This window comes from Salmo trutta, chromosome 5, assembly GCF_901001165.1.
Source record: "Salmo trutta chromosome 5, fSalTru1.1, whole genome shotgun sequence".
Classification (NCBI taxonomy): domain Eukaryota; kingdom Metazoa; phylum Chordata; class Actinopteri; order Salmoniformes; family Salmonidae; genus Salmo; species Salmo trutta.
Genome location: NC_042961.1, coordinates 62,955,347 through 62,971,053, shown reverse-complemented (window position 1 = coordinate 62,971,053; position 15,707 = coordinate 62,955,347). Strand labels below are relative to the sequence as shown.

General features: G+C 41.6%; 1 protein-coding gene across 3 annotated transcripts in view; it reads right to left on the bottom strand.

The window, feature by feature from the left end:
• Positions 1–11,836, bottom strand: part of aimp1b (aminoacyl tRNA synthetase complex interacting multifunctional protein 1b) — a 41,653-nt gene extending 29,817 nt beyond the window's left edge. Inside the window, exon 1 of one of the 3 annotated variants that reach the window (XR_003878471.1) lies at positions 11,660–11,836. Coding sequence is in view for 2 of the 3 variants with exons in the window: in XM_029754675.1 (XP_029610535.1) it covers positions 11,660–11,697 (38 nt within the window). In the remaining variant the exon portion in view is untranslated. The remainder of the gene's footprint in view (positions 1–11,659) is intronic. The other 2 variants (XM_029754675.1, XM_029754676.1) reach the window with 2 other exon arrangements.
• Positions 11,837–15,707: the final 3,871 nt, after the last annotated feature.

Below are 15,707 nucleotides of genomic sequence, written 5' to 3'. Positions count from 1 at the left end.
TTCATTTTTTATTGTTTATTTCACTTTTGTTTATTATCTATAGAACTTGCTTTCGCAATGTAAACATATGTTTCCCATGGCAATAAAGCCCCTGAAATTGAGAGAGAGAGAGAGAGCGAGACAGACAGATAAGGTGAGAAAAAAAAGAAAGAGAGAGAAAGAGAGAGAGAGAAAGAAAAAGAGTCAGAGACCAGCTCCAGCTCCAGCTCCAGCCTCAACAGTCAGAGACCAGCTCCAGCCTCAACAGTCAGAGACCAGCTCCAGCCCCAACAGTCAGAGACCAGCTCCAGCCCCAACAGTCAGAGACCAGCTCCAGCCCCAACAGTCAGAGACCAGCTCCAGCCCCAACAGCCAGAGACCAGCTCCAGCCCCAACAGTCAGAGACCAGCTCCAGCCCCAACAGCCAGAGACCAGCTCCAGCCCCAACAGTCAGAGACCAGCTCCAGCCTCAACAGCCAGAGACCAGCTCCAGCCCCAACAGTCAGAGACCAGCTCCAGCCCCAACAGTCAGAGACCAGCTCCAGCCCCAACAGTCAGAGACCAGCTCCAGCCCCAACAGTCAGAGACCAGCTCCAGCCCCAACAGTCAGAGACCAGCTCCAGCCCCAACAGTCAGAGACCAGCTCCAGCCCCAACAGTCAGAGACCAGCTCCAGCCCCAACAGCCAGAGACCAGCTCCAGCCCCAACAGTCAGAGACCAGCTCCAGCCCCAACAGCCAGAGACCAGCTCCAGCCCCAACAGCCAGAGACCAGCTCCAGCCCCAACAGTCAGAGACCAGCTCCAGCCCCAACAGTCAGAGACCAGCTCCAGCCCCAACAGCCAGAGACCAGCTCCAGCCCCAACAGTCAGAGACCAGCTCCAGCCCCAACAGCCAGAGACCAGCTCCAGCCCCAACAGTCAGAGACCAGCTCCAGCCTCAACAGCCAGAGACCAGCTCCAGCCCCAACAGTCAGAGACCAGCTCCAGCCCCAACAGTCAGAGACCAGCTCCAGCCTCAACAGTCAGAGACCAGCTCCAGCCTCAACAGTCAGAGACCAGCTCCAGCTCCAGCCTCAACAGTCAGAGACCAGCTCCAGCTCCAGCCTCAACAGTCAGAGACCAGCTCCAGCCTCAACAGTCAGAGACCAGCTCCAGCTCCAGCCTCAACAGCCAGAGACCAGCTCCAGCTCCAGCCCCAACAGTCAGAGACCAGCTCCAGCCCCAACAGTCAGAGACCAGCTCCAGCCCCAACAGTCAGAGACCAGCTCCAGCCCCAACAGTCAGAGACCAGCTCCAGCCCCAACAGTCAGAGACCAGCTCCAGCCCCAACAGCCAGAGACCAGCTCCAGCCCCAACAGTCAGAGACCAGCTCCAGCCCCAACAGCCAGAGACCAGCTCCAGCCCCAACAGTCAGAGACCAGCTCCAGCCTCAACAGCCAGAGACCAGCTCCAGCCCCAACAGTCAGAGACCAGCTCCAGCCCCAACAGTCAGAGACCAGCTCCAGCCTCAACAGTCAGAGACCAGCTCCAGCCTCAACAGTCAGAGACCAGCTCCAGCTCCAGCCTCAACAGTCAGAGACCAGCTCCAGCTCCAGCCTCAACAGTCAGAGACCAGCTCCAGCCTCAACAGTCAGAGACCAGCTCCAGCTCCAGCCTCAACAGCCAGAGTCCAGCTCCAGCTCCAGCCTCAACAGTCAGAGACCAGCTCCAGCCTCAACAGTCAGAGACCAGCTCCAGCTCCAGCCTCAACAGTCAGAGACCAGCTCCAGCTCCAGCCTCAACAGTCAGAGACCAGCTCCAGCCTCAACAGTCAGAGACCAGCTCCAGCCTCAACAGTCAGAGACCAGCTCCAGCCTCAACAGTCAGAGACCAGCTCCAGCTCCAGCCTCAACAGTCAGAGACCAGCTCCAGCTCCAGACTCAACAGTCAGAGACCAGCTCCAGCCTCAACAGTCAGAGACCAGCTCCAGCTCCAGCCTCAACAGTCAGAGACCAGCTCCAGCTCCAGCCTCAACAGTCAGAGACCAGCTCCAGCCTCAACAGTCAGAGACCAGCTCCAGCCTCAACAGCCAGAGACCAGCTCCAGCCTCAACAGCCAGAGACCAGCTCCAGACTCAACAGCCAGAGACCAGCTCCAGCCTCAACAGCCAGAGACCAGCTCCAGCCTCAACAGTCAGAGACCAGCTCCAGCCCCAACAGTCAGAGACCAGCTCCAGCCCCTCGCTATTAATATATTGTGTATGGAAGACAACAACCTAGGGAAGGTCGTTAGAGATCCAAGTATACACTATAAGGCAACAGAAACGATATATACATACAGACTCTCTATAGTTATATATCTACAGACACGATATAGACCTATAGACACTATATATACACCTACAGGCACAATACATACCTACAGACACCATATAGACCTACAGACACAATATATACCTACAGACACTATATAGACCTACAGACACTCTATAGACACTTTATAGACCTATAGACACTATATAAACCTATAGACACTATATAGACCTATAGACACTATATAGACCTATAGACACTATATAGACACTATATATACACATATAGACACTATACAGACATATAGACACGATATAGACACTATATAGACACTATATAGACCTATAGACACTATATAGACCTATAGACACTATATAGACACTATATATACACATATAGACACTATACAGACATATAGACACGATATAGACACTATATAGACATTATATAGACACCATATAGACCCACAGACACTATATAGACCTACAGACACTATATAGACCTATAGACACTATATAGACCTACAGACACTATATAGACACTATATAGACCTATAGACACTATATAGACACTATATATACACTATATAGACACTATATAGACCTATAGACACTATATAGACACTATATAGACACTATATAGACCCACAGACACTATATAGACACTATATAGACACTATATATACACTATATAGACCTATAGCCACTATATAGACCTACAGACACTATATAGACACTATATATTCCTATAGACACTATATAGACACTATATAGACACTATATAGAAACAGTATAGACACTATATAGACACTATATAGAAACAATATAGACACTATATAGACACTATATAGACCTACAGACACTATATAGACACTATATATTCCTATAGACACTATATAGACCTATAACCACTACATAGACACTATATAGACCTACAGACACTATATAGACACTGTATAGACCTATAGACACTATATAGACCTTTAACATAACTATAACAAGCATCTGCCTCTAACCCTAGGAAGCTCTTTGCTACCTTCTCCTCCCTCCTGAATCCTCCTCCCCTCCCCCCCTCCTCCTTCTCTGCGGATGACTTCGTCAACCATTTTGAAAAGAAGGTTGACGATATCCGATCCTCGTTTGCTAAGTCAAAAGACACCGCTGGTCCTGCTCACACTGCCCTACCCTGTGCTTTGACCTCTTTCTCCCCTCTCTCTCCAGATGAAATCTCGCGTCTTGTGACGGCCGGCCGCCCAACAACCTGCCCACTTGACCCTATCCCCTCCTCTCTTCTCCAGACCATTTCCGGAGACCTTCTCCCCTACCTCACCTCGCTCATCAACTCATCCTTGACCACTGGCTACGTCCCTTCCGTCTTCAAGAGAGCGAGAGTTGCACCCCTTCTGAAAAAACCTACACTCGATCCCTCCGATGTCAACAACTACAGACCAGTATCCCTTCTTTCTTTTCTCTCCAAAACTCTTGAACGTGCCGTCCTTGGCCAGCTCTCCTGCTATCTCTCTCAGAATGACCTTCTTGATCCTAATCAGTCAGGTTTCAAGACTGGGCATTCAACTGAGACTGCTCTTCTCTGTGTCACGGAGGCTCTCCGCACTGCTAAAGCTAACTCTCTCTCCTCTGCTCTCATCCTTCTAGACCTATCTGCTGCCTTTGATACTGTGAACCATCAGATCCTCCTCTCCACCCTCTCCGAGTTGGGCATCTCCGGCGCGGCCCACGCTTGGATTGAGTCCTACCTGACAGGTCGCTCCTACCAGAACCACGCGTTCTCACCACTGGTGTCCCCCAGGGCTCTGTTCTAGGCCCTCTCCTATTCTCGCTATACACCAAGTCACTTGGCTCTGTCATATCCTCACATGGTCTCTCCTATCATTGCTATGCAGACGACACACAATTCATCTTCTCCTTTCCCCCTTCTGATAACCAGGTGGCGAATCGCATCTCTGCATGTCTGGCAGACAGTGTGGATGACGGATCACCACCTCAAGCTGAACCTCGGCAAGACGGAGCTGCTCTTCCTCCCGGGAAGGACTGCCCGTTCCATGATCTCGCCATCACGGTTGACAACTCCCTTGTGTTCTCCTCCCAGAGTGCTAAGAACCTTGGCGTGATCCTGGACAACACCCTGTCGTTCTCCACTAACATCAACGCGGTGACCCGATCCTGTAGGTTCATGCTCTACAACATTCGCAGAGTACGACCCTGCCTCACACAGGAAGCGACGCAGGTCCTAATCCAGGCACTTGTCATCTCCCGTCTGGATTACTGCAACTCGCTGTTGGCTGGGCTCCCTGCCTGTGCCATCAAACCCCTACAACTCATCCAGAACGCCGCAGCCCGTCTGTTGTTCAACCTTCCCAAGTTCTCTCACGTCACCCCGCTCCTCCGCTCTCTCCACTGGCTTCCAGTTGAAGCTCGCATCCGCTACAAGACCATGGTGCTTGCCTACGGAGCTGTGAGGGGAACGGCACCTCCATACCTTCAGGCTCTGATCAGGCCCTACACCCAAACAAGGGCACTGCGTTCATCCACCTCTGGCCTGCTGGCCCCCCTACCTCTGAGGAAGCACGTTTCCCGCTCAGCCCAGTCCAAACTGTTCGCTGCTCTGGCACCCCAATGGTGGAACAAGCTCCCTCACGACGCCAGGACAGCGGAGTCAATCACCACCTTCCGGAGACACCTGAAACCCCACCTCTTTAAGGAATACCTGGGATAGGATAAAGTAATCCTTCTAACCCCCCCCCCCCTTAAAAGATTTAGATGCACTATTGTAAAGTGGTTGTTCCACTGGATATCTTAAGGTGAATGCACCAATTTGTAAGTCGCTCTGGATAAGAGCGTCAGCTAAATGACTTAAATGTAATGTCATGTAAATGTAATAACCACTACATAGACACTATATAGACCTACAGACACTATATAGACACTATATAGACCTACAGACACTATATAGACCTATAGCCACTATATAGACACTATATAGACACTATATAGACCTATAGACACTATAAAGACACTACATAGACACTATATAGACCTACAGACACAATATAGACACTATATAGACCTATAGCCACTATATAGACACTACATAGACACTATATAGACCTATAGCCACTATATAGACACTACATAGACACTATATAGACCTACAGACACAATATAGACACTATATAGACCTATAGCCACTATATAGACACTACATAGACACTATATAGACCTATAGCCACTATATAGACACTACATAGACACTATATAGACCTACAGACACTATATAGACACTATATAGACCTACAGAAACTATATAGACCTACAGACACTATATAGACCTACAGACACTATATAGACACTACATAGCCACTATATAGACCTACAGACACTATATAGACACTACATAGCCACTATATAGACACTATATAGACCTACAGACACTATATAGACACTATATAGACACTATATAGACCTATAGCCACTATATAGACACTATACAGACACTATATAGACCTATAGCCACTATATAGACACTATATAGACACTATATAGACCTACAGACACAATATAGACACTATATAGACACTATATAGACCTACAGACACTATATAGACACTACATAGACACTATATATATACTATATAGACCTACAGACACTATATAGACCTATAGACACTATACAGACACTATATAGACCTATAGACACTATATAGACACTATATATACACTATATATACACTATATAGACACTATATAGACCTACAGACACTATATAGACCTACAGACACTATATATATACTATATAGACCTACAGACACTATATAGACCTACAAACACTATATAGACCTACAGACACTATATAGACCTATAGACACTATATAGACACTATATAGACACTATATAGACACTATATAGACCTATAGACACTATATAGACCTACAAACACTATATAGACCTACAGACACTATATAGACCTATAGACACTATATAGACACTATATAGACACTATATATACACTATATAGACACTATATATACACTATATATACACTATATAGACACTATATAGACCTATAGACACTATATAGACACTATATATACACTATATATACACTATATAGACACTATATAGACCTACAGACACTATATATACACTATATAGACCTACTGACACTGTATAGACCTATAGACACTTTCTAGAGCTACAGACACTATATAGACCTGTAGACACTATTTAGACACTATATATACACATATAGACACTATACAGACATATAGACACTATATAGACACTATATAGACACTATATAGAACTATATAGACACTATAGACACTATATAGACACTAAATAGACACTATATAGACCTATAGACACTATATAGACACTATATAGACACTATATAGAACTATATACTCTATATAGACACTATATAGACACTATATAGAACTATAGACACTATATAGACACTATATAGACACTATATAGAACTATATAATCTATATAGACACTATATAGACAATTCATAGACCCACAGACACTATATAGACCTATAGCCACTATATAGACACTATATAGACACTATATAGACCTATAGACACTATAAAGACACTACATAGACACTATATAGACCTACAGACACAATATAGACACTATATAGACCTATAGCCACTATATAGACACTACATAGACACTATATAGACCTATAGCCACTATATAGACACTACATAGACACTATATAGACCTACAGACACAATATAGACACTATATAGACCTATAGCCACTATATAGACACTACATAGACACTATATAGACCTATAGCCACTATATAGACACTACATAGACACTATATAGACCTACAGACACTATATAGACACTATATAGACCTACAGAAACTATATAGACACTACATAGACACTATATAGACCTATAGCCACTATATAGACACTACATAGACACTATATAGACCTACAGACACTATATAGACACTATATAGACCTACAGAAACTATATAGACACTACATAGACACTATATAGACCTACAGACACTATATAGACACTATATAGACCTACAGACACTATATAGACCTACAGAAACTATATAGACACTACATAGCCACTATATAGACCTACAGACACTATATAGACCTACAGACACTATATAGACACTACATAGCCACTATATAGACCTACAGACACTATATAGACACTACATAGCCACTATATAGACACTATATAGACCTACAGACACTATATAGACACTATATAGACACTATATAGACCTATAGCCACTATATAGACACTATACAGACACTATATAGACCTATAGCCACTATATAGACACTATATAGACACTATATAGACCTACAGACACAATATAGACACTATATAGACACTATATAGACCTACAGACACTATATAGACACTATACAGACACTATATAGACCTATAGACACTATATAGACACTATATAGACCTATAGCCACTATATAGACCTACAGACACTATATAGACCTACAGACACTATATAGACACTATATAGACACTATATAGACACTATATAGACCTATAGACACTATATAGACCTACAAACACTATATAGACCTACAGACACTATATAGACCTATAGACACTATATAGACACTATATAGACACTATATATACACTATATAGACACTATATATACACTATATATACACTATATAGACACTATATAGACCTATAGACACTATATAGACACTATATATACACTATATATACACTATATAGACACTATATAGACCTACAGACACTATATAGACCTACTGACACTATATAGACCTACTGACACTGTATAGACCTATAGACACTATATATACACTATATAGACCTATAGACACTTTATAGAGCTACAGACACTATATAGACCTGTAGACACTATTTAGACACTATATATACACATATAGACACTATACAGACATATAGACACTATATAGACACTATATAGAACTATATAGACACTATAGACACTATATAGACACTAAATAGACACTATATAGACCTATAGACACTATATAGACACTATATAGACACTATATAGAACTATATACTCTATATAGACACTATATAGACACTATATAGAACTATAGACACTATATAGACACTATATAGACACTATATAGAACTATATAATCTATATAGACACTATATAGACAATTCATAGACCCACAGACACTATATAGACCTACAGACACTATATAGACCTACAGACACTATATATACACTATATAGACCTACAGACACTATATAGACCTACAGACACTATATAGACACTATATAGACCTACAGACACTATATAGACACTATATAGAAACTACATTGACATGTAGACACTATATAGACCCACAGACACTATATACACCTACAGACACTATATAGACCTGTAGACACTATATAGACACTGTATACACTATATAGACACTATATATACACTATATATACACTATATAGACCTATAGACACTATATAGACCTACAGACACTATATAGACCTGTAGACACTATATAGACACTATATAGACACTATATAGACACTATAAATACACTATATAGACCTATAGACACTTTATAGACCTACAGACACTATATAGAGCTGTAGACACTATATAGACACTATATATACACATATAGACACTATACAGACATTATATAGACACTATAAAGACATTATATAGACACTATAAATACACTATATAGACCTATAGACACTATATAGACCTGTAGACAATATATAGACCTATAGACACTATATAGACACTATATAGACCTATAGACACTATATAGACACTATATAGACACTATATAGACCTACAGACACAATATAGACACTATATATATACTATATAGACCTATAGACACTATATAGACCTACAGACACTATATAGACCTGTAGACACCATATAGACACTTTATAGACACGATATAGACACTATATATAGACATATAGACACATATAGACACTGTATAGACACTATATAGACACTATATATACACATATAGACACAATACAGACATATAGACACGATATAGACACTATATAGACATTATATAGACACTATATATACACTATATAGACCTATAGAAACTATACAGACCTACAGACACTATATAGACCTGTAGACAATATATAGACCTATAGACACTATATAGACCTACAGACACTATATAGACATACCGACACTATATAGACACTATATATACACTATATAGACGTAGAGACATTATATAGACACTATACAGACACTATATAGACACTATATAGACCTATAGAAAATATATATACACTATATAGACACTATATAGACCTAGAGACACTATACAGACACTATATAGACACTATATAGACCTATAGACAATATATAGACCTACATACACTATATAGACCTACAGACACTATAAAGACACTATATAGACACGATATAGACCTATAGACACTATATAGACCTATAGACACAATATAGACCTATAGACACTATATAGAAACTATATAGACACTATATAGACACTATATAGACCTGTAGACACTATATAGACACTATATAGACACTTTATAGACACTATATAGGCCTATTGACACTATATAGACACAATGTATACACATATAGACCTATAGTCACTATATAGACCTGTAGACACTATATAAACACTATATAGACACTATATAGACACTATATATACACTATATAGACCTATAGTCACTATATAGACCTATAGACACTATATAGACCTATAGACACTATATAGACCTACAGACACCATATAGACCTATAGACACTATATAGACCTACAGACACTATATAGACACTATATAGACCTATAGACACTATATAGACCTATAGACACTATATACACACTATATATATACTATATAGACTTATAGACACTATATACACACTATATATATACTATATAGACCTATAGACACTATATACACACTATATATATACTATATAGACCTATAGACACTATATACACACTATATATATACTATATAGACCTATAGTCACTATATAGACCTACAGACACCATATAGACACTATATAAACACTATATAGACACCATATAGACCTAGAGACACTATACAGACACCATATAGACACTAGATAGACCTATAGACACTATATAGACACTATATATACACTATATAGACACTGTATATACACTATATAGACACTATATATGCCTACAGACACTATATAGACACTATATAGACACTATATAGACCTACAGACACTATATAGACACTATATTGACCTATAGACACTATATAGACACTATATAGACCTGTAGACTCTATATAGACACTATATAGACACTATATAGACTCTATATTGACACTATATAGACACTATATAGACCTGTAGACTCTATATAGACACTATATAGACACTATATAGACTCTATATCAGTGGTTCTTAACCTTGTTGGAGGTACTGACCCCCACCAGTTTCATATGCGCATTCACCGAACCCTTCTTAATTGGAAAAATGTCTCTCTTCACCTTGAATTCAGCGAGCGTTGTGTTCTTGTATTGTCCATCTCCATGCAGCTTAAGGAAGTGTTCTCTTAGTTTTGCCGGTGCTAGACTAGAATTGCTCAACTTGGCATTGCAAATCATGCAGTTAGGACGCTGACTCTCATCACGTTCCGTTATACATGTGAATCCATATTGTACATATTCGTCCGACCACTTTCTTTTTTTGCTCGACATAGTTAGTATGAAGGGATTAAAATATTAAGAAAGAAATCACACGACGTACCATCACGACAGTCACAATTCGACTACTGAGCGCGCCAAATTCCCTGCAGCACAGATAGGCCAAGCGATGTTGCGTGATCACCTGCAGCCAATGATGGCCAAGCGGGGCGTGTCATCACGAATCATATGAGTCGGGTGTGTGTCTTGACCTCCGCCGAACCCCTGAGACTGACTCACCGAACCCCTGGGGTTCGATCGAACCCAGGTTAAGAACCACTGCTCTATATTGACACTATATAGACCTGTAGACACTATATAGTCTCTATATTGGCACTTTATAGTTCTACAGACACTATATAGACACTGTATAGACCTTCAGACACTATATGCTACAGTTTTGTCATTGTAAGCTATCAAAACTCATAGGCCAACAGATCCAGGCTCAATGCTAGGTTGACAGAGAGAGAAGTAGAGAAGGTCCTACAGCTCCAAGCTCAATGCTAGGTTGACAGAGAGAGAAGAAGAGAAGGTCCTACAGATCCAGGCTCAATGCTAGGTTGACAGAGAGAGAAGAAGAGAAGGGCCTACAGATCCAGGCTCAATGCTAGGTTGACAGAGAGAGAAGACAGGTATAAAAGTAGTTACCTGTGTCTGTGGTGGGGTGGATTATGCTTTTCCGCCATGGTAGAGAGAGAAGTTGCAGAGGCGTTGGACAAAACTGGCCAACTGACCGACTGACATCTGGGGTTAACACTCCTCTCTCTATCCCCCAATCAATTTCTTCCTCTCTTCCTCTGTCTCTGTCTCTGCCTCTCTCTCTCCTTCTCTCTCCCACATAGCTGACATTCTTCAACTAAGCACAACAGCAGGTGCGCTCACGGATCAAGTTCGCTCCAGTCTGCGACCGAAACGCTCCTCCGCGTCTTTCCCTGCGTGCCATGACATGAGCCTGTAGTGCACTGGGCCATGCAGCCTTGGCCGCATACCACCCGTGGCAGGGTCGGGTTCAGGGAGAGGAGGGGGAAATCTACAGATGTAGGATCATAATTTCATCACTATTTTGTTGCTGAGAATGTTCCTATCAGGAAATACAAACTTGTAAAAAAAAAAAAAGCCTCGTAAAGTTTGTAATTTCCACTTTAAAATGTCAGATATGATTTGGTCCTAACGAAAAATGTATCAACCCCTACAAAACATGTCCATTAAAGCTGCGTTATGTAACTTTTTTTGGGGGGGGGGCGACCCCGACCAAATTCACATAGAAATGTGAGTTATAGATCTGTCATTCTCATTCAAAGCAAGTATAAGAAGACGGTTCTATGTGCACTATTTCTACGCTTCTGTGCTCAAGTTCAGTTTTTGAATTTTTTTACTTTAGGTTTTGTGCACCAACTTTAAACAGCTGAAAATACAGTACAATATTTTTGGTTATGGAAAATATATGTCACAGCAGTTTAGATTGTACATTGTTGGTTAAGGGCTTGTAAGTAAGCATAGTCATGGTAAGGTCTACACCTGTTGTATTCGGCGCATGTGACAAATACAATTTGATTTCATGTGATTTGATTGTCTACACAATAACTGCTTGTTTTGTCACATAAACTGAAATTAGGTGAATTAATAAAGTTATGGCAACCAGGAAATGACGAAGGGATTACTGCATAGCGCACCTTTAATTATAGCCATATTCACATGATAATTCACATTTCCTGTTGCTGCAAGGATTATTTTCCTGCTGTAGCTAACTGGCTCAAATTAAGATCTTACATCTGTAGGGGGAAGGTATGGAGAGACGGGGGACTAAAATAAGAATGCAGCTGTTCTTGAGACCAGAAACTAAGACATCCGTGTCTTCAAGAAAAGAACAACTCACTGGGGCGCACACTTGGTTGAATCAACAGTGTTTCCACCTAATTTCAATCAAATTACGTTGAACCAATGTGGAATAGATGTTAAATTGATGTTTGTGCGCCGGTGGGAAAGGTCAACAGGCCTATAGGTGATATTAAACCTGTTAATACGGTTCAAGTAGTTCATCTCTATCTCTCTCCATCAGGGTTGGGGTCAATTTGAATTGAAGATTTTTTGTTGTTGACATAGTTTCTCCTTTTGAGCTTATTAAATAAGAAGTCATTGAAAATATACACTACCATCCCTGAGTCGCCTCTTCACTGCTGACATTGAGCCTGGTGGTTTGCGGGTACTATTTAAGGAAGCTGCCAGTTGAGGACTTGTGAGTCGTCTGTTTCTCAAACTAGACACTCTAATGTACTTGTCCTCTTGCTCAGTTGTGCACTGGGGCCTCCCACTCCTCTTTCTATTCTGGTTAGAGCCAGTTTGCGCTGTTCTGTGAAGGGAATAGTACACAGCGTTGTACGAGATCTTCAGTTTCTTGGCAATTTCTCGCATGGAATAGCCTTCATTTCTCAGAACAAGAATAGACTGACGAGTTTCAGAAGAAAGTGCTTTGTTTCTGGTCATTTTCCAGCTACAATAATCATTTACAACATAAAAAATGTCTACACTGTATTTCTGATCAATTTGATGTTATTTTAATGGACAACAAAAATGTGCTTTTCTTTCCGAAACAAGGACATTTCTAAGTGACCCCAGCTCTGCCCCCCACCATGGCTAATGTAGCTAACAGACAGGTATGGCGTTATAGTCTAGCCCTGGAGGGGAATCTGTCAACATTTAGTAGCTAACAGACAGGTATGGCGTTATAGTCTGGACCTGGAGGGGAATCTGTCAACAGTAGCTAACAGACAGGTATGGTGTTATAGTCTGGACCTGGAGGGGAATCTGTCAACAGTATCTAACAGACAGGTATGGTGTTATAGTCTGGACCTGGAGGGGAATCTGTCAACAGTTAGTAGCTAACAGACAGGTATGGCGTTATAGTCTGGACCTGGAGGGGAATCTGTCAACAGTTAGTAGCTAACAGACAGGTATGGTGTTATAGTCTGGACCTGGAGGGGAATCTGTCAACAGTAGCTAACAGACAGGTATGGTGTTATGAACCATACTAGTTTAAATAGGACACGTCTCCAATACTCCCTTGGCCTCTCTAGAACTCGTTCTTCGTCCCAAATGACTCCCATTTCCCTATAGTGTACTACTTTTGACCAGAGTGCACTATATAGGGAATAGGGAAACATTTGGGCCGGAGACACTATCATTCTCTAAAGATATACTGTTTAGTCACTCCTTATCACTCAGTGAACATCAGTGTGCATGAGAAAGGGGGGGGGTATAGAGGGGCAGCAGGTAGCCTAGCGGTTAAGAATGTCGGTGCCAGTAACTGAAATTTCACTGGTTTGATTCCCAACTAGCCAACTATGTGAAAAATCTGTTGGTGTGCCCTTGAGCAAGGCACTTAACCTTAATTACTCCTTTAAGTCGCTCTGGATAAGAGCATTTGCTAAATTACTAGAATGTAAAATTTAGAGGGTGAGGGAGGGAGGGAGGGAGTGAACACTTAGGTTCCATGTGTAATTGCATGGCACAGTCTGTTCCAACACTCCAAATATATTTTTCTTTGACCAATGGCGCCCTCTTGCGGTGGAAATAGCACAGTGCCTCAAAACTCATGTCCTCCCTCTTCACTGTACAGAGCCCCCTAAAGGTCAAACAGGGAAATGGTTCCAAGCCTTACTCCTCCATTCATTTTTTCCATAGGGAATTTTTTTAAACAGTTAAAATAAGGGCTGAGTTTTGTGTAGGTTTACCCTGACGTGACGTTTTCATAACCATGTAAATATCTTTGGACAGGGTGACTTTTATCAATATATTCGGCTCTATTTACTCCCAAGATTCGACATGGTTATGAAAACGTTTACATGGTTATCAAAACATCACGTCACTACTGTAAGTCGCTCTGGATAAGAGCGTCTGCTAAATGACTAAACATGTAGAAAGACATCAAACAGCCAACACTGGAGTCCAGTCGAGGCTACTTTCAGTTTCAGCCACCAATAAGAACAACAGCTGACTCCTCCTCTTTATTATGATCTGGGAGTCGGTCAGGATGTGTCACACAGCGTTGTTGTTACCAAATGGCACCCTACATAGGGCTCTGGTCAGAATTAGTGTACTATATAGGGAATAGGGTGCCAAAGGGCTCTGGTCAGAATTAGTGCACTATATAGGGAATAGGGTGCCATAGGGCTCTGGTCAGAATTAGTGCACTATATAGGGAATAGGGTGCCAAAGGGCTCCGGTCAGAATTAGTGCACTATATAGGGAATAGGGTGCCAAAGGGCTCCGGTCAGAATTAGTGCACTATATAGGGAAGAGGGTGCCAAAGGGCTCCGGTCAGAATTAGTGCACTATATAGGGAATAGGGTGCCAAAGGGCTCCGGTCAGAATTAGTGTACTATATAGGGAATAGGGTGCCAAAGGGCTCTGGTCAGAATTAGTGCACTATATAGGGAATAGGGTGCCAAAGGGCTCCGGTCAGAATTAGTGTACTATATAGGGAATAGGGTGCCAAAGGGCTCTGGTCAGAATTAGTGCACTATATAGGGAATAGGGTGCCATAGGGCTCTGGTCAGAATTAGTGCACTATATAGCTGGCTCAGTTGGTAGAGCATGGTGTGTGCAACGCCAGGGTCGTGGGTTCGATTCCCATGGGGGGAATATGCATGAAATGAAATGTATGCATTCACTACTGTAAGTTGCTCTGGATAAGAGT